The sequence below is a fragment of the Chelonus insularis genome, unplaced genomic scaffold, assembly GCF_013357705.1.
Source record: "Chelonus insularis isolate UGA/USDA-ARS -01 unplaced genomic scaffold, ASM1335770v1 contig_117_pilon, whole genome shotgun sequence".
Classification (NCBI taxonomy): Eukaryota; Metazoa; Arthropoda; class Insecta; order Hymenoptera; family Braconidae; genus Chelonus; species Chelonus insularis.
Genome location: NW_023276358.1, coordinates 227,750 through 253,353, shown reverse-complemented (window position 1 = coordinate 253,353; position 25,604 = coordinate 227,750). Strand labels below are relative to the sequence as shown.

At 28.9% G+C, this 25,604-nt stretch overlaps 1 protein-coding gene across 3 annotated transcripts in view; it reads left to right on the top strand.

Moving 5' to 3' along the window:
- Nucleotides 1–25,604, top strand: part of retn (retained) — a 71,065-nt gene that overhangs the window by 28,219 nt on the left and 17,242 nt on the right. For 2 of the 3 annotated variants that reach the window (XM_035079865.1, XM_035079845.1), the window contains exons 2-3: nt 328–660; nt 765–962. In XM_035079865.1, the coding sequence (XP_034935756.1) occupies nt 328–660; nt 765–962 (531 nt within the window). The remainder of the gene's footprint in view (nt 1–327; nt 661–764; nt 963–25,604) is intronic. The other variant, XM_035079855.1, reaches the window with a different exon arrangement.

Genomic DNA, 25,604 nt, shown 5'->3' with positions numbered 1-25,604 from the left:
CGTTGGAGGTCTGGGAAGTTGATTTTTTTTTTTATACAAGATTGATCCGTCTGATCTTTTGTGTAAGACCGGATCTTTTAGGATACGACCTGTCGTTTGTTTAAATAGGATTCTCTTTTATGCAGATCATCTTATAGTCCTCAAAAAAGTAAATATTATTGCACGTGCTTGAAATATGCTAAAGTGTTTAAAAAATTGATAGGCAGTTGACTAAAATTTGACTTAGATATTTTCCATCAGTTAGAAAATAAGACCCTGACAATACAAAGTAGTAAAATATTTGACTTATTTCATTCATTTAATATCTGTTTTTTTTTATGCTTCCAGTCACACCAAGAGGAAGATTCAGACCCTGATCTCCAAGATGAAGAGAGTGGTGAAGAATTACTGGCACAGCCTCGTGAAACAAATACTCACACTTCAACTGATAAAGCATTAACTCCTACCGGCACTCCTGCTCCAATGTATGACCGAATGAATTTTTTATCACAGACCAATGACATGGATGTGTTGAACAATAAATCAGGATTAGAAGCTCTCCAAGCTGCTATGGGCAGTGGATTCACATTACCATTTCCGTTTCCACCACCAGCTGCATTTCTACCACCACAGCATCGCACCAATAATAATAATACACAGACGTCAAGTACTGCTGGAACGGTAATCCTAGAATAACGAAATTATATCTTATATTTTTATTATAAAAACAAAACATACATTCCTGCTGAATATTTTTCTAACTTTATATCTGTTTTATTTTTTAGACAAAAACAACTTCATATTCAACATTTACTAGTGGAAATAATAATATAGTACCATCATCTGCAAGCTCCCATTCCAGTGAATCGTCACAAGGTTCAGGAAAAATCAGTGAAGCTCGTGATAACTCTGGTCAACAGAATAACAATAATGCACATCAATCAAGTTGGAGCTTCGAGGAGCAGTTCAAACAGGTGCGTCAGGCAAGTACCTAACGTTATTATCTTTCTTTATTTTTATTTTTTTTTTTTTTTTCACTAATCATATATTTTCATAGATTGATTTGATGACGATCAGATGATATATAGAATTTAATTAATAAATGAAGAAATATTAAGGGTATAAACATACATTTAAAAGCGATAAAAATTTTTTAATTGTTTTCAAGCTAACAAAGCTATAGTATACATATAACATATATAAGTGTGCAATTATGGGTTTTTAACGTGTTGGATCTTTTTAATTAATATAATGAATGGCAGTTAATTATTATTTTTACACGCGGTGCGAGATAATTGCCACGCTCTGGTCGTCCATTTGGATATATATATATGAATAGGGCAATAAGCGGCAACTGTGATGTGGCTGAAAAAGGATATATATTTGTGTGAGTGTGTATGCTGTGGCACTCGTAGAATTTACCATGAGGATCGTGGCCTTGTTATCACTTTTTGCCGCCGGATCGTTCGCGAATGTCTTTTAAAAGAAAAAGTTGCCTAGGCTTTTTCTACAGTTTTTATCATCTAGAGGGTGTGGTATTGGATTACCATTTAGATTGCAACCCTTACGAAAAAATAAGGCCCGCTATAAAGGAAAAATTTCAAAGCACTTCAAGTTGTTGAATGAAAAATTCCTTTAACCTTAGTGGCACGTAAATAAGTAACGGGTGTAGATTTCATGAGAATTTCGGCAAAAGATGTATGTTCTTGAAATGAAGACAAAAACAAATTGTTCAAGTACGCGTATGTATATATATATATATATAACAAAGAATTGAATTGCTTGAGCGTATGCAATGTTGAACGACTAGAGTAATAATGTTACGGACTGATGAGACATACAAGAGAGTAGGGAGAACGTGAAACGAAAGAGAGGAATGAAAATGAAAAGCTCGACCTACTCGGAGTTCGCGCGTCTCCCACATCGCATCCATCATCCCGTGGAGGCGTACTTGCGCGGTCTTTAATCTTTTCCTTCTTCTTGTCTTCTGTAAACTTCATCTTCTGAATATTCCCCTCTCTATGCAGTTCATTTTTTTTTTTCATCTTTATCACATGAAATGAATACTCTAATTTTTTACCATTTCTTCTTTTTTCTACTTTGCCATAAATAAATTTTTAACTCGCATAATTGTGCATTCAAGTGAAGGATGAGCAGCATTAATATTGAATAAAAATAATCTTTAAAGTCAAATATTATTTTGTTGATGAAGTTCATCAATTGCAGAGTAGTTTATTTATTATTAGAAGCAAATGCTAGATCAGAGTTGGATTAATTTTTAAAGTGAATAACTGAGCTAGATAAAGTTTGGTTTAATAATTAAAAATATATCCATTCATCATGTCTCAATTAGCTGAATTAAATGCTATAGCCAAAAATAATTCGCCATAGTATATATATAAATACACAGTCTTGACTATACTTAAAAAGTCGAGACTACTACATACAGACATTGGTTGGTAAGTTGAGGGATGAGAGTATATGTTGGACAGGTTTATAGTCAGTTGGTTATTGTCTTGAAATAGGGTACCAGATTCAGCCCTGGGCAAATTTCAGAACACCATTGCAACAATTTCTCTCTTACTCTTTTTTCCTTATTCTTAAGTTACCTTTCTTTTCTTTCCATCTTTCAACCCCTCTCTTTTCAGCTTCTTCATCATTCTCTCACTTAGAAAATCAAAGATGATGTCCATTTCTTCTTTTTTTATCCCTCCATCTTTATCTTATTTTTGTTCTTCGTTCCCTTGGGCTTTTATTTCGTTTTAACCGTGTTGAACTGAAGTAAAAATACTTAATATAAAATACAGACTGGATCTACTGTGGACACAAAGTAATGTACCAACACACACAGTATGGCTATACTTGGTGGTGAATATGATGGAGCTACTACGGCAATAATACTACAGCACTATACTTTGCAGCCATTGTGAAATAACTCGTAAACCAGCAAATTGCCGGCTATTTTACTTGCATACATGTGTATGGATTCTACATTTTTACCACTAATAGCCAACACTAGTGAACCCAATATACATACATATGTATGTCTAGATATACATGTAGAGGTTATTGAAGAAAAAAAAAAGTTGATGATAATACTCGTGCTAATTCATTTATTTATGATTTTTACATACATACAGGCAAATCTCCAGAAAACGTTTAAGACAGACTTTATACGACTGCTTTTATTATTATTTTTGCTGTTGTAGTTGTTATTATTATTATATATGTACATTCTATCTTCTACTTATGTACCTACACACACACATACACACTTTCTTTTCATTCTCCATCCCTCTTCGTTTGTTCGAATATGCTTTGAATTACTGTTGAGTTATCATTGTCATTATGCAGATGCATTATTATCATTATGCAAATGAACACCTCAAACTTGGAGGAATATATCATTGCAGATACAAATTTATATATTTCAATGTCTGGTTTTATTCTACTCTGTTTTTCAAATATTATATTAAAATTTGCATTTGTGGATATGTTAATCAAGATAACAATTTTTTATTTTCAATATTTTACATTATATATTTATCATTTTTAAATTTAATTTAATTCATCTATGATGTCTATGAAGAAGAAACATTCATCAAGATTGAATGATGTTATCCACACTGTTAATTCACTTGTGTTGAATTAATTATTAAAATAAAATATTTAAAATAAATATCTAACACACTTTTCCATTGAAATGATTCATAAGACATTTTCACTGTGTTAATATAAAACACATAATTCATATGAATATGCAGTGCATTCAAAAGCAATAGCAAAATTATTAGATTTCACTGGAAAAAATTATTTTCAATAAATTTACAGTTTTCTTTTTTTTTTTTCTTCCAATTAATGATTCATAGACTTCCAGAACCGTAAAGCAGAAGCAATTATTTTATATTTTTACTAAAAGTAGTTTATCGGTAATTTATTTATATGAATAATAAATAGAAGTAGATAAAGAGTTAATTGAAGTTAATTTGAATGCTTTGAAATAAGGAAAATATAATCTTTAGAATATTATATATAGGTATTATATAGATATATTGTTTGAAGGCTTCTACCAGTGTACAATATCTTTTATTTTATTTATTCATTACCCGTACTTCAATGTGTATAGATATCTTGACGAAATTGACCTCGGAATTTCCAAGCATTGCCATATCGCAAATTGCCATTATTTCGATTGTTTAATTTATGCACTCATTATTTCCTACGTTTCATGATATAACGTTGATACTCGACTTTTATTTTACACCTATGTTGAAGAATATTTCAAGCAATATTTTTTTATAAAAAAAAAAAAATATCCAAGTTAACTTCATTCTTGTAAAAGAATATTTTTTTTTATTTCATCCAATTGAGTTTGGTATTAAATTTAATTAATTATTTAATTTTAATAACTGTATAATAATAACAAAAATCTTTGTTATTATTTTTATTATCATATATTTTACAACACACAAATATTTTAACTAGAAACTCGATAATAGAATGAGATAATAAACGTCCTGAGTTAGTTTCAATGGGAAAATTGACCGCTGGTTGAAATGCACTTTACGTAAAATTTACCAGTTGCTATTATCTTCTTGCTATCTTCTCTTACTTTAGTATCATCATCACCTCGTTGTATTCCAGCATTTGTTATATTTTCCTAAAGTCATAAAAATTTATAGTACAACGATAAATACTTTTCTCTGAAAAAAGAACATTTACACTATATTTTAGATGTCATTATTTTTTATTCATTCATCTACTTATTAATTTATTAATAATCATTTAAATATTCATTCATCAATTATTATCATATTTAATTGGTTAGTTTTCTTTTTTTTTTTTTTGGAGTCCTTTCAACAATAAGAGAATCAAACTAACTGTTATTTTGCCAACTTTCTTAAGTATAAATAAATAATGATTATCTTTATTTAATATGTCCCCATTTAGTGTAATTTAACGCTAAAATTATTAAGCTGATTTGATCTAGATAATACAGATGCTTTCTTCTTCGCACTGTTTTCTCTCATGCCAATAATTTCCATAAGAGACAATGGACGAAGGTTACTGAACGTATTTTATTATCTGTAACGAAGATTCAGGAAGACAACGATAAGTAGTGAGAATAAGGAGGCGGAGTTGGTATAGAGAACAAGGTACAAACAATTTGTCGTTAGTAAAAAATGATGATAGTATATAAAGCGGTTCGTTGCACTTAAAAAGAATAAAGCACGGGTGAAAAAAAGAAATATTCTTATAGCATATAAGACACAGGATGTGACGAGTCGGTGGTCAAATTGCATGGGTGAAGTGTCATTCATTGCGGAAGTTTTTTCTTTATCGTGTGTACAAGTAATTGATGTTTTACGTACAACTTAACGCACTGCACTTTATTTCTTATCTTTTGATTTTCAAACCTAAAATTAGAAGTCTCATCTGATAAATTTTATTATATGTAATACTTGCAATTGCTTTTTATGTTGGACTTTTTTAATTTAACGAAACAGTAGTAAAGTCAGTACCACCAGGATCAGCGAATAATCATCATTACATTAGAGTATTTTATGATTGTTACTATTTTATTTCTAGACTTGATGAGATAGCAGAAGCATTTATAGATGACGGGTTAACTGGTGTGCTTCTTTTATTGATAAAATCCAAAATAATACCAAGGATCAAATTGTATGGTTCAATCGTTTTTAACAAATAAAGCTGAAGAGAATCATATTCTGACCTCAGTTAGCATATCAAAAGAGTATTATATTATATATGACGGTCAAGTGTTAGAGTTATTTTAACAAATGTGCCGTCAGTTAGATCTAAGGAAACTTCTCGTATACCAATATATTAACTTTAGTATTGGAAGTCTTTTGGTACATGATGATAATAATAATATCCAAGTGAGTTGTTAAACGTATTAGGTACTCACACAGGTAGTGTCTCCATCTTTCTTCAGTGGTTTACACTGACAGCAGTCAAGATATTTGAATTTCAATGAATGATGTGGGTGCAAGTGTCGTCTTGAGTATTCATTCACTAATATTTATCAACAAGTATGTCTTAGTTATCGTTCACAAAGTCTCTTTCTAATAGGAGACACCTTATAGGTATGACTTGAATTCATTTCTCTTTACACTTCTCAACCATGTTCTGGGCATATCACGCGAGAGACAAATGTGCGTGAGGTTGGGCTCAATACTCTATTATTCATGCTCTTATATTCCAAACTAAAGTGACAAAGCCGCAGATCAAAATGATTTTCTATTGTCATGAGCTTCTTATATTCTTTAGATAGTCTATATGCATCATTCATCTATTGGAGTTTTCAATTCTTATATTCAAATAATTTATCCATGAAATGAATTTTACTGTGATGATTAAGAGTCAGATTAAATGACATAGAAATGATAATTTGTTGAAAGAGATTCTTCAGCTTTTCATTTATTTTTTCTTTGACTTATTTCTGTAAATATGGAAATAAATATGAATATTTTATTCTAATTTGAAATCTTAATACATACTTTGAAAAATTAGTGTTTAAATTTTCTCACATGTAAAGTTGATGATTGATTCCAAACTCTACACCTGAATAACCTAGGGGGGAAAAAGCTTTTTAAAGATATAATTTAAATAAAAAAAAAACGTTTCATGATCTTTTGAAAATAATTGAGAAATTATTGGTATTATTTACGGATTGAAAGTAACATTTTTCCCATGGATCTAATGATGTTCAATGAGTAAAAGTTTTATAAATAATTTTAATAAAAAATATTATTGCAAGTATGTGACTTATAAATATATATTATTACATACTTCCGCAATTAAATACATAATTAAGTCAAGGCTAACTTACGATTGGCTGAAAATTAAGTCAGTTAATTGCCATTGGTCTGATGATATTCACGCAATTCTATATAAATTTATAAATTATTCATTTTTACTTACTGTAAGAAATAACATATGAATATTAATCATTTAAATTAACTATATATAGATATGTATAATTTTTTATTTTAATCTGTAAAATATTTCAATTGAAAAAAAAACAAGAAAAAAAGGCCTGATTTGTTTAAATACTTGACTCATAAAAAGGGCTCATGTATTGAAAATGTCATTCTTATGTAGCTTTTTCAACTTTGCTGCTCTCTGATATTCGACTTTTGATGGATGGGTCGTAGTACTGGAGTCAGAATTCAATGGCACCTGCATATATTATACGCACGCGCATATCATGTTGCATGTCGTTTCAATTGCCTGGAAAGACTTTTTTCACTTTTCTCTACAAGCGTGTCGTCAAAAGTGTCAAGAACCCAAGAATAATAGAAATGAACAATACATCAAAAGGGTTTTGTTCTATATAAAAATGTGGCTTTTCTAAAGCTTGCTTTCCGTTATAAAATTTTAAATGCTCATTCTGTAATAAATATATATATATAACGGAGATTTCTCTAAAGATATATTAATTTATTTCCTCCTTTTCGGAGTATGACTTCTTTTTTGTTATTCTTGAATTTCAACAGCTTATGTGACATACCATTTTACAGTCAATCTTACGATTCATCACTCCATCATTCAATTTATGGTCTATGACACGGTAGGTGTCACAGTTCACCCTATAGTCCACCCTCTAGTGCATCTTACAATCCATACAGTCCTTACAATCCTTACAATCGACAGTTTTCTATCAGATATGGATAGTTATCCTTACGCATACCTTCATCCTTTATAGTTTAGTATCAAAATAAAACTCTAGACTCGAAATCTAATTTCAAGTGCGTTATTTCAATGCAATAAAAATATTTAAATATGACTTTTTATTATATATTATATAATATATAATATTTATTGATGTACCGCAATATCGATTAATTATATTTAGTAGCAAGTATTGTCGTTCAATTTTTGTTGCAATATCGACTACGTACACTGCAAATTGTAGTGTTTTAATTTAAAATACTTAAAGTGTTTTTAAACGACGGCACCCATTTGATTAACATTATAGTCACTTTTTAGATACTTGGAAGTGTTTAAAAAGTGACTACAATGTTAATCAAATGGGTGACGTCGTTTTAAAACACTTTAAGGCTGGGCTTTACTAACCTCAAATCATCTCAAATTTTTCTCGTCAAACTGTGCATTTTTTATTTGTTTTTTTCATGTAAAAAATATTCAGGAATATGTAGAAAAGTGGTATACACATCGGAAAACAAAGATTTATAGTACAAGTGTAATAATAATCGTAGAATAAATAACTGTTCAGTGAATTTTGAGGTGTCATGGCGGATGCACTTGTCATGAGCCCTTCACTGAAAAGTTATTTATTCTACGATTATTATTACACTGGTACGAAAAATCTTTGTTTTCCGATGTGTATGCCACTTTTCTAAATATTCCTAAATATTTTTCACATGAGAAAAACTAATAAAAAATGCACAGTTTGACGAGAAAAATTTGAGGTGATTTGAGGTTAGTAAAGCCTAGTCTTAAGTGTTTTAAATTAAATTTGAGATTTGTAGTGTAAAGACCTCTGGTGGTATTTTAAAAAATTTAACAAAAGCCGTTAGCAAATCAAATATTAAATAATTAAATCCTCACTCGTTTATTAATAATTGATCAATTATTTATTTATATCAAATTTATATTAAAATTATGTTTTATGTGTTTAATGGTATAACTTTTTTTTATATTCAATACCATTCGATTAATGTACAATATCGGACTTTGAGTTTAATTATTATTTAATTAATTTAAACACACTTGGAGACGTGTTGAGAGTGATTACAATATTAATTAAATAGATGGCGTCAAATTTATACGTTTTAAGAGTGTTAAAATAACGCACTAATATCAAGAATTGCAATAGAATTACTTCAAACGAGAATTTGCAAATAAAACCAAATGTTTTTTTATGTTGAATGAAAAGATGAAAAATGTTATTAACAATTCTGTGAGTTGTTTTTTGCAACTTCACTTGTATTCGGGTCCATCCAAATGAATCAGCAAGGAAAGATGGATTGAATGACTGAAGTAATTTTTTTCTAAAGAGACAAAACAGTGCAACGAGTGCAAAGATAAAGGCGCATTAATGATTAACTAAGAGACAAATTATGCGCATTTCGTGTTCACAGAGAAACTTGTATAGACCAAGGGTGGATATATAAAACAAAAAGGGGCGCAGTCGCAGCCGGCCGGAAGAGACCTACTCACATCCTTACCAATTATCCAGTCTATTTCACTTTTACTTTATTTTTCAAATGCGAATGAATGCATAAAAATCTAATTTTCACGACAAATGCGTAGGAGAAGCAAATTTGCTTAATCGTTTTAGTCTTTGCGGTTTGTCAAGTTAAATAAAATAAAATGGAATAAAATGATAATAGATACAACTGAGACAAAATAGTGGGCAGAACAAGTAATCCTAAGTAGAAAAAAGAATGAAATAAGAATATAAAAACTATTTAAAAACTGAGATATGTGTAATAAGAGTATATATGCATCTAAAGAACACAGGAGGAGAAGACGAAAAGGCGTGCTTAGCTTTTGACACGACATGTGTCGGTCGTCTCCCGTGAGATCTAAGACCGCACTCACTTCCGCTAATCCGAGAATCGAGTCTTTTAATGCGACGCGAGAGTTTCGCGATTATAAATATCAGAGATACTGAGAATTTAACATCAGGATGTCTAGACTTAAATAAAGACTTTGCTGGGACAATTCATAAAAAATACACATCATTTTTTGCCCATTCGCTCCAAAACTAATATTTTATTTTTAATTAAAATTCATTTTTATTTTAATAAATTCAAGATCTAGGCTAATTAACTAACACTATGACACACTTTTGAACATTTTGTATTAAGGTATTATTTCCTTTGATGTGGTTATAATTAATTTTATTGCAAGAAATAATTATCGAAAAAATCCAAGACAATAAATGTAATATAGTAGGAGAGAAATAAAGTAGTAAAGTGGCACGCGTCCCATTGAAAAGCTACCGGTGGTATCTAACGAAGGGTCGGGAGAATGGGAGTTGATCGTTTGGTGAGATAATTTTAGTAGTAGGCACGTCTTGTCGGTGAGTGCGGTCCAGATGCTGCCGATGCTGGCGGCATTGTTGCGCGACATGGCTGCTAATTTTAGATCCGAAACCCTCTAAAAGAAAAGTACCCTTTCCGTGTTTTTCAATAATATTACAAGAAAATATATAACCACATTAAACACATATATATATTCATTTTACTTACTTTAATTTAAATATTTTTATTTATTTAATTTTTCACTATTATACTTCTATTGGTGATATAAAAATAATTTTTAAAATAATTCTGACATAAAGATGATAATAAAATTTGGCATTAGGATGATGAATGAATGGCAGATAATGTAGTGAAAGAATCGTAGAGATGTTTAAAAAATAATGTCAACTTTCCGAAAGATTGTTTTTGAATTCGTTGACAGCTCTTAAAATCCTTTCTCTTTTTTTTCCGTAATTTTTTAAACTTGTCGCTTATTTGATGTTACGTAGAGTCTCGACACACCACTTGTGGTTTAAGCAAAATAAAAGACAGAGCTTTAAGCTCTCATTTTTTTAAGCACCCAAATATCCAAGATGATTTATCTAGCATCTATTTGTAACAAAAAAAAAAAGAAAAATATTTTCCTCTTTTTTTTTTTTTTACATTGTCAGAAAGATAAATTAGTTTTTTATTATGATTATGATTATTTTTATTTAAAATATTGATTATTTTTATTTTGCAAAGAAAAATAATAACTTGATTATTTTTTATTACTTTATTTAATACTATTATTTTACATTGAAAAATAATTTTTAGTAAAACAAATACAAGTAAACTGTTTAAGTTGTATGTACTGCAATTGCTAAACAAGAATCATTTGTACCATGAAAGAGATATTGACGCGTGATAATGCTATTTCACTTTGAATACATGTGATGCACGCGATATTTTATGTCTGTTAATACGGATATAAGTATCAGAATGTGAGCTAATTATTATGAAAAATATTAAGTTAATTATTTGATATAATAAAATAAGTAAAATATAATTACTCCATTCATTTATTTGAATAAAAATATCTATCTATCTATTTGTATAATAATAATTGGTATAATATTATTATTAACTCAGGATTAATCGAACCTGTTTCTACACTTCCTCTTACATATTCGATGTTTAACAAACGATTTTTTGTGTCATAATTATGATCATACATCGACAGAAACGATTTAACTATCAATATAGAATGAATGATTAAAAAAGGTAGTTGACCTTTAATTTCGACTTTTAATCAACGGTTTAACTGTTTCAAACCAATCCGCACATGTCCTAAAAGTAATTAATCCAATGGTGGGTACATGAGTAATGATTCCAACCAATAGAGTTTTTTTTTCATTAGACACACATATATTTAACGTGTTTGTCTATATAATTAATTGTTTTTTTTTTTCTTTAAGAATACATTTCTTTTCTTACTCCTATTGATTAAAAAAGAAAAATAATAAATTTCAAAACGTCCTAAAAGTTGAAACAATAATTAAATAATAGAAGAGTTGAGTCAATGAAAATATATATATATGGATTTATTTATATATAGATGTTTATAGAAAAAATATCTGAATAACAAGAATGACAAGAATTATTTGTCATTCTAGGAGTGTCACACTTGATATTAAGAACTGAAGTTTGAAATAGAGTCGAGAATCTATTGAAATGTGTTATTATTATTATTATAATCATTCGACGGTACGGAACAAATTCATGCAGATGCGCTGTTTAGTCCCGCGCGAGAATAAGTTTTTTATTCAACGTCTACAGGTAATAAAAGACGAAGGTATTATGGATTCACTGGGCGATCTCAGCAGCGCGGACCCATTATGCGGTTAATAATATGCGAGAACTTAAATCACACGCGGTCCCACAAAGAGTTCAACATTGAATAGAACAAGTGGCAAGTCGAAGATTTCAATTTGTCTTGATTAGTGCCGACGTGAATATTAAATATTAAAATTTACCTTATTGCCTTTCTTAATAATATCTATAATACATACACGTCCACGTGCTATTGCTATCATTACATTTTTTTCGCTCAATATTCACATTACTCATTTATACTCTCATCATTACACCAACAACTTGTTTAATTTTCATGCTAATTCTTCTTTCTTTCCCTCAATATTTAAGGTCTTTCGATCGAGATTCATTTTTTCTTAAGGTTTTTCATTTACTGCATTAGAATGAAAGATTATTCGAAAATAAAATGTTTTTTTTAATGAAAAAAAATCGATTAATCGTTTAGATCGCGAGTTATTCGAAAACAAAGTTCACTCTTCTCTTTATTTAAATTAGTGATTACTCAGTAATTCGAAATTTTTGTGCTTCAATGAATCATTTGTCAAGTAATTTTACAATTTCGTTATTGAATATCAAATTATTCTAAAATTTATGAACTTTCATTTTTTATTGCTTGTCAATGAGTAATTTTAATATATTTGCGCATCGAATGATAAAAATTTTAAGGACAAAATTAATGAAAATTTAGCGGAAATTCGAAGTAAATTGAATACATATTAAATAAAATTTATAGAAAGTTGACGACTAATTTCCAAAAATTATTGCATGCATTTTATGATAATCCCCTAGGTCTATCTGGGGATATTTTTCATTATTTTCTAATATAAAATTTCTTATTCCTGGAATATTGGGCATGATTGCTGTAAATAAATGACTGAAAATGATAAAATTATTAAAACCTCATAAAAATAATATCGGACATTTGCACCAAAAATCCCTTGAGAGTTTTTCATGTCTTATCAAAGTCATTTAATGCCCAAAGTTGCATTCCATTCGAAGGTGACACTCTATCGGAAGTACATTCTTATAATTTAATACCATAAATATTTTTATTATCAATCAGGTAATAATTCAAAAATAGAAAAAAATTTTTTTTTATGCCCAACACTGATTTAAACCAATGATAATAATTCACTACAAGACTAGGTTTTTTAATATTCATTCCAAAATGGTTTTTTAACTTTACATTAAAGAATTACGTAGTGCACAAATGCATTTGTTATAAATACTTTGTAAAAAAAATCAAGTTTTATCGTACTGTTGCTAAAAAAATTAATTATTATTAACAATTTTAGTCTAAATTTTTTAATAAAATAGGTATTAACCTTCTTTTTTGAATCTTTTTATATTTTTCCAAGTAATATAAGACAAATTAACCAATAAGCAGCAAGCTAGTGTATATATATTCAATAAAAAATATTAAGGTAATTTTATACTTTCGCGGTCCTTTCGTTTTTTGGCTCTAGAAAATCGAAAAATCATCCGATTTTAGCGGTTTTTTTTAAAACTTTTGTTTTTATAGCGGATTTATGAAAAAAAAAATGCAATTTTAAAAATTGCAATAATAAAAAATCTCCAAGTGATATATTTTCTATAATTTTTTTCGTAAATCCGCCGTAAAAATGAAGATTTCAGAAACAAAATCACTCTAAAATGTTGATTTTTCGATTTTCTAGAGCCAAAAAACGAGGGGGTTGTGATAGTATAAAATTACCACTATTAATTTTATTCCAAAGAGCCCTGGGTCTTTTTTTTTAATACGGCCCGGAGCTATTAAAATACCTTAATTAAACAATTCCATTAAATTCCATTACCCATGTTGACAATTGGAGTAACGAAATAACATTTGAACTTTCGTACTCCAAGTTGATGATTAACTTGATTTATGTAGTGTTAGTTATTTTTTTATACGAAAGAAATCAATCGAGAAAATAGCAAGATGTCTTCTTTATACTCGAGATGTAATATGCCAACCAATCTAACATTCCCAAGGGGAACATTCGCATTAACTCCTAATTATAGTGCTATTAGAAGACGTATATTTTTCTTTTCGTACAAGCTGCGTGTTTTCTCACGTTACATATACAAGTGAGTCAATGTAATTGAAGTTTGATATACAATGTATCGCGTGACTTAAATCAAATTGATGTGTAAGCAACAATTTTTTTTTTTTTAAATTTGGATAAAAAGTATAGATATATTTATATTACTTTGTATTTATTAAACAGAAAAGGGTTGAAATTTAAAAACCGCATAAATCGTATGATGATTTATATCTATAAATTATATATATCACACTGAAAGCAAATTAATGGATCTAAGTTTATTTGTATATAATATTAAATAATTTCATCTACATTATCATCTAAAGATAAAATTTTTATCAAAGTATCTACCTTGCTTTCGTGATTTTTTTTATCCACATTTAACTGTCTACCTAAGCATTACATCACGCACGCATATATTTTATTATAAAAATAAAAAATAATAAATTTTTTTTCATAATTAAATCATTAATTAATTACAACATTGAATAATAAATAAAGTATTATTTTTCCATAAATTTTAATTATAATGTCGAGTATTGGATATCATGCAAGAAATAAAATTACACGAGTTGAAAAAAAAAATCGTCTCAAATATATCAATTACAAGCGACTGGAAACATTTTAAAGCTTGTAAAGGCTTTAGTAACAATAAATGTAAGATGAAATTTTAAACTTGACTAATGCTTGTGATACATTTATTAAAGTTAACCCTCAATGGTCTCGAGGCAAATGAAGCGAACGACAGCTTGGCACCTAAGAATAAAAGAAACTAAAAAGAGAAAGAAATAAATAAAATAAAACAAAAAAAAAAAGAAAAATAATAATAAAATGGTGTTCGTGACCAACGACCTGTTGGCGACAAAACAATATTGTCGTCAGCCTGTGGGTCGTGAGCCTTACGTTAAATATTACACACTGAACACATTGTATTTTTTGTATAAAAAGTATACATTACTACAATTTGCACCATAATCGTATTTTTAAATTGATAAGTTAAATAAAAGATTTAAAAAATCAAAATGCTCTGACATTTATGTAAATCGTTTCAGATGATTAATTACTTGCTCGTGTACTCGATTATTTCCTCTCTCTCTCTCTTTGCGTCTATACTTAATCCTTGAAAGATGTACATTCAACACACTGATTGTTTTGGCTTAAGATTGTGTTCATTCCAACCGCAGATTAGGGTGTAACAAAACTGGAAGATCTAAAGATTTTTATCTATTCGATATATTGATAATTGTCCTTTCTTCCGGTAATTTGTAGAATTATCTTGAGATAAGAAGATTATGATATTTGAGGTATATAAGCTTCATATAATCCTTGAATACATACCGATATATATTTCTAAATTACAATTAAATTGAATGAAAAATATTTATTAATAAACAATCTGAAATGCCATTTGAAAGAAATGATTTTTTTTGAAATAAAAATGTTGATAATTAAGCTAACGGTTTTTATAAATGATTAATTCGGCTTCAAAGAGTTTATTTACTGTAAATGGTTATCTTGACTGCTCTACTTAATATAAATAGTAATATTTATTCACGTTTGCAAGCCATGCAGGCGTAAGAAATGTATATATTGGGGTAAAAGAGGGCAATTCCAAGTAAACATACACATAAACTCGGTGATGTACGGCAAGCGGGCTTTTAGATCATAGTCGCAACTTCCAAACAATACAATATTATTGTATATGTTACCGGCACGCGTACGTCTAAGACTATTCTCACTTTTGTAGTCGCGGTTTTTATTTAATATGTTTAAGGACAAAAGAGGCTTTGTTATACAACCGTAATAGTTTCCAGGTGCATACATTCTTTCATTTGAATGTAAATTCCATGAGGATTTTTTTTTTTTTTAATAATAAATTGCTGGAGAAAAAAGATTTCAAAATAATCATAATAATTTTGAGTTTAATATTCCGAAAATAAAATGAACACAGTGGCAATAAATAATTCTTAATTATTCTTCTTCATACACGCACGATATATTTTTGGTTGAAAAAAATGATCACTTACATTTGATAACTTTGAAATTATATGGAATTATATAAATTTCATCCATATATTGTGTTATCGTGAATTAAAAAAATATATTTCTTTCTGACATCGATTTCAATGGCCAATTTTGCACACAAAAAAATGCGATTAAAATGGTTGTGATAAAATCTGAATAGAAATTGTTGGCGTGTGTTCACAGTCACACGTTCATTTGCCCTCTAATTACGTTATCGTCATGTATCAAAAATATAACATTGTCGATGATAATGATAGCTAGAAGCGCGTAAAATTATCTCGCATGTATACATGTAAGTACACTTCAAAAAAATGCTCCTGAAGATACTTATAAAATCATTAAAGTAATTTTCTCAATGTGGATAATATTTCAATAATATTCTCATTATTGGCTAAGTTAAATATGAGCAAGATTTTATCATTTTGTGCATGATCAGTGACTTCTTTTTGTTTCATATAAATATATCCTTCAATTGTATCTAACAATATTATAATAACGTTAACAAAAAAAAGATGAAAAGAGAAGAATCATCTTCCAAGTATTACTTTGTGATGTTAATTGCAGAAATACTCAAATTGTCATTTCTCTTTATCTTAATAATAAGGTATAACATAAATTAATCATAATCGATTCAAGGTAGTGGATGTTAGAGTTTAATTATCTTGTATCAAAATAATATGTAAACATAATTAGGTAATTATTTTGGACTGGTGATAGATTTTGATTTACGTCATCGTATTTTCTCATTTAGAGTTTATATAAGAGAACGATTAGGATCATCAGCTGGCCAAACAATTATTCATACATAAATAAGTAAGGATGAGAATAATGAAGCATTTCAGAGTAGAAATATATATATTTCATCATAATATCAAACGATTAATTATTATTTTAACCGACAAAAACAATTGATGCCGACGTTTCACGTTAGCTTGGGTTATTTTATAGCAGTGGATAGGAGATTGTAACCTGTTGGTTCATTCGATATCGCTGTGAGATGGGTATTAGGAAAGAAGTAAAGGGCCGTTGGGCTCGTTGGATGCTCTGCTCCTTGTCCGTTAATGCGTTGCTCCGAAGATCTATGGACTGCCTGTAGTTTATATGCTAATCCGTAAAGAGTGTTAAATACTCCATCATTTATCACGCCATCGCTTCTCTCATTTTCGCCCTGCGGATTCTTACCACCCTCCCTTTTGCTCTCGTTCCCTTTTTACCAACTCAAATCATCTAAAATATAGCCTCTTATAAACTTGTTTAACATGATACCAGAACTTCTTCTTTACTATTTTCAATTGATTCATGTTTATCAATGTTATGTTGATTATTTACTGATATTTTTTAGTTGTTTTGCTAGTGTAAGATTTAGATTGATGATATCAAGTTCCAATGTCATGGCTAATTGCTGATTTACAGCTGACGTCGAGGTCAAAACACATAAGAAGAAGGACAGATTCTAGAAATGTACCCTTCTAGCATAGAGAACTATTTTAGATTTATGGTTTACTGTATAAATATTTTAGTAATGAATTTACTATTGCGTAGGTGATTTTATTTAATTATATATTAGTCATGATAAATATCACTTTGCACTGCACTGTACTTTCACTTTTTTAATTTCACTTATTCAATACACTTTGCGGTAAATTGCATTTGGATTAAAAAGATAAATAACATAAACTAACTCGCGTGTTTAAATGGTAGAAATTTCAAGAAATTATTTAATTAGATTTTTCTATAAATATTTTTTTCATCTTTCTTTATTTTTACTTGTGATAAAAATAAGCTGATAATTATTTCTTTTTTGATTATTTCCTAGAAAAAGGTTTTTAAAATCCATCAAAATAAAAATAATCCTAAAGATTGCTATCATTTTAAATAAATATATTCATTTAATCCTGCATTTCATTGTCTTGGATATTTTTTTTTATCTTTATGAGTTCTTTTCGTCAGCAATTAACAGGACCTAAAATTTTCATGTTGATGATTTATTACAGGATCGAAAAATTTTGAAATATCGATGGGACTGATAGTTTAACTTCTAAATGAAACGTGAAAATTGAAAATCTTTATATAGAAATATTATTTAGAAAGTAACCGAAGAACCCTCTATAAAACTTGAAGATCCTTTATGATTTCCGTGAAGAGAAAATTTTTCCTTGGCCCTACCAATATTCGAAAATTTGTCAACCTGTCACAATTTGTTGTATTGTTCTCCATGACAATTATAATGACTTATAAATTTATTTATATTCCAAGGTTACAAAGTACAAGGAAAAAATTTTTAACCTGCAAAAAAGGTAGCAAATATTCAACATTTTTATTTTAGATATTTTTTTTTGTTTTCTCTCTACTCTAAAGTCAATGATAAATTTTTTTTCAGTTGAATTATTAACGTGTTTATTACAATTTTTTATCATTCATAAAACATTGACAATGACAAAAGAATTAATCATCTTCATTAGAAATCTCTAGGTGTCATTATGTACATCAGAGTGAGTACAATAATGATAGGTAAGACGTATAAAAAATATAAAATCTAAAGCGGCTATGTCAACTGCTGTTTAGTATTTTTAAGATGACTTTTGAGCTTGATTAATTACAATTAGGATAGACTTAAACTGTCAGTACGCCGCCTTAATCCCTTCTTCTTATTTTTCACTGTAGTTTTAAGAGGTTGCTCTCATAGCAGATGAATCACCGGATTCTAGAACAATACTTGAAATTCATAAATAATAAATTATCTGAAAATAGCCTCGGTCAGGTATACATCTTCTTTTTCATTTTTCTTGAGGTGAGGATTAGAAATTGTCAGGTAAAATCTAGGAGATGAGTATGACATATATTTCAAAATTTTTCCACTGTAAATTTTCTCAATGAAATATTTTGCTTTTTATTTTTTTATTCAATACAACAAAAAATGATTGACAACAAATAAATTCCTTATTTTTAATATATTCATTTAATAAATATTATTTTTTATTTATTAATTCCTTTGATTTATTGACAATCAATTGATTTCCAATAAGAATAGTAGTGATAAATTTTTAGATCAGAATATGAAGAATTGATGAATGAACAAATTTATAGCATTTATCATGAAAAATGTTCAATTGTAATAATAAATATACAGACATATGAAGATTTTATTGCTCCATATTAAAAGTGTCTATGTGTGTGTGTGCATTTTCTGAAAATTTCAAAGAAAAGATTTTCCTTTCTTATAGCAACATATTCACATTGAATTTTGGTCAGGTAGATGACATATATTTCAAAATAATTCTACCAGAAATACTGCGTCGATAACAAAACATCATACTCAAACAACTATACAGTACACATAATATTGAATATTAAAAATAAAATAAATAAAAAGTAAATAACGGTGATAAGTGAGTTTATTAAACCAAAGAAGATGAAAAAAAGTAGATTTACCATCAAGTGGCGTATGTTAGAAGGTTGAGGTTGCGTGCAATATTCAAAGTACCCGCGGCTCTTCCTCAATAAGTTTGCAATGAGGATGATGGAATAAGATAATTTAACATGTTATAAAGCATGCCTATTTCCGAGAAAGCATTTATATTCATATGTTTAGAGATTGCAGGAATTATGCGAATACATCGGAGAAAATGCAAGTCAATGCCAGGGATTTAACACTACTGTATTTATCGGAATTATTTACAATCGGTCACGACTTGAAAATAATCTTGAGATCGCTCAAAGATATTACCGCTATATGCATATAACTACACCATTAAAGCGCCATAGGATTTTTTATTTAAGGGAAAAAGAAATACTCGGTAGTATTACTCAGAAAATACTCTTTTCCTAGAAGGAACACAGACAGATGCATTATTGGGAAGCATTTCCGGTCGAATAGTACCAAGTTCTTCTTGGTGATATTCGCTATTGAATCATCCAAACTATACCCACAGATTACCAACAACCATCGACATCGAAGGACACTCGATTTTTTTGCTAGATAAGATGGATACATACCTGGATGCAAACTTAAGTATCGAAGAAAAAAGACGACGGGGAGTCTATGGACCCCACCACTGACGTGTTTTTAAGACGCTTGACCAGTCAACAACGATATTTAATGGGGAAAAAGATGTTTTCAGAGATTTTTCTGGCATGTTAGGGTGTCGGTCCATTATCCTTTATGGTGGGGATACTCAAACTGCCCTCATACGGCAATTGGATCTCTTCGAAAAGTCTTGGTTGCCCTGAAAGTGCCAGAGACGTCAGTCGAATGGACGGCCTAACACGTTAGGGCACGATCCACGCGACTCTCTTCAGTATCATTACAATTCCTTTACTTACCAATCGACTCTATTTATTTATTTTGTTTTTTTTTTTTTATTCAATCACACAAGTTGAAATTTATTTTGAATAATTTTCAATATAAATTACAGTGAAGTAAATCAAGTTAAACGGTGTTTATGTGTATATGTGTGAGTGCATCTAGATAGTTACTAGTATATTTGATATATTTTTTTTTTTTTTATAAAATATTTTAAAATGCATTCAAACGAAGTAAACGAGTCCGCGTGGAATACATCTGAGAAACAGAGTCCGCCCTTGAGTAACATGGCAGATTCTACTCAGAATTTGTTAGAGAAGGTTTGTTGTGTTTATTTCTTCATATTTCAATCAATCATCATTCAGAAGAATATTTTATCATTAATTTAGATTTTTCACCGATGCATAACATAATGAAAAATTTATTCCAATCATAAATTAGTGTAATCCCATAATGGAGTAATTAATAAAATACTCCAAAAGATAACTTCGGCTATAAAGTGTCAGACATTGATGATGTTTTATAAAAAAATTTATTCAATCGATAGTACATAAAAATGATTAGTCTTAATTAAATCAGTGAGGCAGAGGAAATTTTTTCAATGTTATACTTTGTCTGTACCACATGCCGATGGGACCAATTAGATCCCTATTTTAATATTTCTCAAGAAGTTTCATGATCCGCCTCTCTGCTGACCACATTTCCGGCGAGTAAGCTATAAAATCAAAGCGATATACATTAGCAGAGTGTTGAATTTGATCAACTAATGCCACTTCTTTTTTTTTCTCATTTCAAATTAAATCTCTCCTTTATTCTTCTTACATATTTTACTCAATGTGTAATAAAAACAGCTCATTGATCGTATATGTAAACCATTTTTTATTTTTTTTAAATATAAATGTCAATAGTGGCGAGGGTTTTATAGTTCATATATAGTTAGAGGTACCTTCATTTCATCATTTAAACCGGAACATTAATGTTCTATTCCAATAAAATTATTAATAAAATCGTTTCACTTTAAAATATTCTATAAACACTTTTTAAAGTCGACCCGATCGTAAAAAATTTCTCAAAATTATTCGAAAATACTCTCACTATTGCCGTTTGTCGTTAAAAAAAAAAAAAAATAATCCATATATAAAACGATTTAATTTCGGTTTACGATCTAATAACAATTCCACAACATAACTCTTTATATGATGCAAATATAATAGCCAAAAGTTATTAATTTTTTAAGGACTCTAATTCCAGTAAAATTTTCGTCATTTTAATAATAATAACAACAACACACATTTCTTTCTCAACTATGTAAATTTAATATTACCGTCTGTCAATCAATCGTTGCTAATTAAGTTAAAAGAGTCATATTGCAATCATTTCTGTCATTGGACAATATGGAACACAGTCACACAATTTTCCTTAAAAAAAAAATAAACTCATGAATTAATTTCTATCCACAAAAGAGTCTTTATTACAATACACTTCAGCGAAGAATAATAAAACCAAGCAAAAAAAAAAAAAATAGAAAGAATTTTTATTTTTTATTAAACTAAATTAAATAAAAAAAATTTTTCTTATTAAATAGAAATGAATTAATTGAGTTAAATAGTGTCATTAGTGATAATTTATTAATATTTTTTTCTTTACAAAATGACAAATTTAGTCTCTATGTGGTATTTTATGATTGTACAGTTCAGGTTCAAGCACATAGTATTATATAGGTATAAGAGTGTAAATAATGTATGAATGTAAGAGTGAAAAAAAAAAAAGAGTGAGAAAGAGAGGAAGATTAGGAAAGAAAGAGTAAGAGGTATTGAAGCAAATAGAAACGTTCACGTCGTCGCCCAATGACTGTTATGCTTAGTATAGCTCTCTGCAGGGTCGCTGGCTACATAGCATTGTCGTGTAAACACGCGCTAACTGCCCTCCTACCTGTGCGTTTCTATGTTCGCGCCTTGCTCCCACTGTACATCATCGCTATAACAGATACTTACATATTTCTTTTCTCATTTATTTTTACGTTTTAAATTCATCGAGTTTGCATTTTTTAGCAATCATTTCTTTTTACTACATCATTATTGGTACTCTGAGAAATATTTTCTATATTACCAATTGATATTATTATTTATTACAACTAATAATAATACTGTTGGAAATTCAGGATTATGGTCAAGGAATATTAATTCAATATAGACTGAATTTGTTTTGTAGTTTGAAATACTTATGGATTGTTTATTAAATGATAGGGGTGTAGGATAACTCACCTACGTTTACTTATATATATACATATCCTTAGATAGCAACAGAAATTCTACCTGCCACATCCGAAAACAAACCCTTGCAGTCCAGCTCCTTAACCCCCTCTCTATGCATTTTCCTGACCACCACAGTATATAAAGGATGCATTTTCCCCGTGACACGTTCAAATATCCCGATAAATTGATCCCCCGACAAAATATCCCAACAAAAATATTCCTAACAAAAAAATTCCAGTCAAAATTGTATGTCAGAAAGACAATCAAATGTTAGTCCAATAATATTTTGTAGAATTGTTTGCGATTATGTAGAATATGCAATCCCGTGTTTGAGGGCAAAACCAACGTTAATTCAACGAAATTATATATGCAGTGTAAGAAAATAAAATGATTGTTCAGTAGAGGAATATTTTTGTGTTGAGGGAAATTTTGTCGGGGATTTACCATACAAAAAAATTTCAGTCAAAATTGTATATCAGAAAGAATATGGAAGAAAGTATATAGATTATGACAGACGTTTAGAAAATGTGGTTAATAATTATGCTAGAAATAATATTTTGGAGTATTTAAAAGGTGTTGCTCACAATGTAGTTATATAAGATTTTAGTTGTAATGACAGCGTATCATGATTAATATAAATTTTATTTTTTGATTATGTTTTGATGAAGTAATTGACAAAAAATTTTATATGCAGTGTAAGAAAATAAAATGATTGTTCAGAAGGGGAATATTTTTGTGTTGGACTTTTTTTTTTAGGGAAATTTCGTCGGGGATTTTTTGTCGGGGATATTTTGTCGGGGGATTTTCAGACATGGAACCCATTTTCTCTAAACCTTACACTTATTTTCTGAACATTGTAAGAAAGCTGACGATAGAATTTTCGAATTTACAATAAAGAACTTGTCTTTGAATATTTTTCTATCTTGTTACTCTTGGACCCACAACAGCGGATTGTGCTGAAAAGCTCATCTGTATCCTTCAGAGACTTTTCTAAGACTGACTAAAAATGTTCTTAAACATTACTCTACAGTAAAAACAACCAATCTTCTTTTCTTTGTTCATATTTATAGATGACTGCAGTATGTAGCATAATATTAAATAAAATCAAAGGGTCCTTTGACTGACCCAAGTACTTAAGGTGATATAAACGGGAAAAATTTTCTAGGAATTTTTACTAGTCAATTTAGAGTAAATTTTACTAGCCAAAAAAATGAAAAATTAATAATTTTTTAGTAAAAATAGCTAAAAATTTTTAGAAAAAAATTTATAACAGTCAAAAAATAATATTTAATGTAGGACTCCGTAGTGCAATAAACAAAGTATTGTACTCATCTTCCAATAATCGCGATTAACCATCATATAACTGAGGAAGACCGATTTTCGGATGAGAACATGGTCAAGGATTACATATTCTTCAAATGCAGTAAAATAAAAAAAGATTAAGTTATAAAATTAGGCAAACAGACGTGTTCTACCATAGTAAAGTAAAAACATCTGAAAGTATAAAATAATCCTTTGATGTAAGTATAATTATATTTAATTGATATATTGAATAGAAAGTAAATTTCTGAATTTATAAATTTTTTTCTAGAAATTTTTACCAGCCTGCATAGGCCTTTTTCCTAAGTTTTTTAGCTATTTTACTAAAAAAATTATTAATTTTTTTGGCTAGTAAAATTTACTCTAAATTAATTAGTAGTAATTCCTAGAAAATTTTTCCGTGTAATAAAAAGAGTAAAAATTGGTCAGTATGTTGCAAATATCATGAAACGTTGAGATATGATAAAAATTCAAATTTCACCAATCGACCCAATTTCAATAACTTCCTAATGGGAAGTTAATAAAATAAAAAGGAATAGTTTGGAGTCCTTATAGATGTGTATTAAAAATACACATGTTTATATTTCTTAAACTTAAAACTAAGTTGTTAAATAAATAAAGAATAAATTGAAATTCATTTTTGTTCAGAGAATCCAACAAATACCATTTCAATTTGTTAGAATTATGACAATTGTTTAGAAAATTCGTTACGTCATTTATCCATTATTCCTTTCTATCATTACTTTATTGGAAAATTTATCTAACGAAAAAAAATGACGTTTTGTACTTTCTCTCTTTTTGTTAATCACATAGCTATAAATTCTAGTGTTGTATTTTAATACATTAAAAGTGTTTTAATATGACTGTTAATTTATTCATGATTTCTCATTAAATAATAATTACTGTTTTTTAAATAATACAAAACGTAAACTTTATTAAACATAAAATGATTTTACATATCTACTCGGCAACAGCTATGCTCCAACTGCCTCACTCCACTATCTCATCCTCTTACATAGGTGTCGCGCGATACAAATTTAGTACCAACTTAACAATGACGTAATATTAAAACGTGACGACACTTGAAAACGTTTTAAATATGAGACAATGTTAATTAAATGTGTGACGTCATATTAAGACACTTTTAATGTATTAAAATAAAACACTAATATTTACAGTGATATAAATAACTATGAGGGTAATATTTAAAAAGGAATTTTTCGATATTTCACCCAAGTCTCACGCAGAAAAACAGGCTAAAGCATTGTCTAGATCTCTTTTTACTATATGTATATTCTTGTGGTTGTAAGCATGAGAACTATTGCGGATATGTATTACTTCTGACTTGAGTTCGAGAAATCGCTGAGATGAAACGTAAGGAGGACGTTTATTAACGAGGAAACGAAACAACTTACACCTTTACGCTAATCGAACAAATATACAACGAGGAAACCAAGAGAAAGAGTCTAATCTTTGATATACAAGTGATGTTTAAATGATCATTTTTTGCTCTCTCTTTCTTTCTCTTTCTCAGTTAAATAAAAAATTATTCATCACATCTGTAGGGTTTAAAAATAATGGCAAATTCCGATGACACTACGGATTTATATTCATTTTAAAATTCATGTTTTCTTTTAAGCTGCATTGATATTTTTTTATTAATTATTAATAATTCCATTCAATATTCATTTTGGTTATTTATCGTCTTTGTCATTATTTGCAATTTTTAGTTTTACATATTCAAAAGCATTCCTATTTCTGCTCATTTTTTCTTATCAGCACTTTTTTGTCCAGCTTATGTTCGATA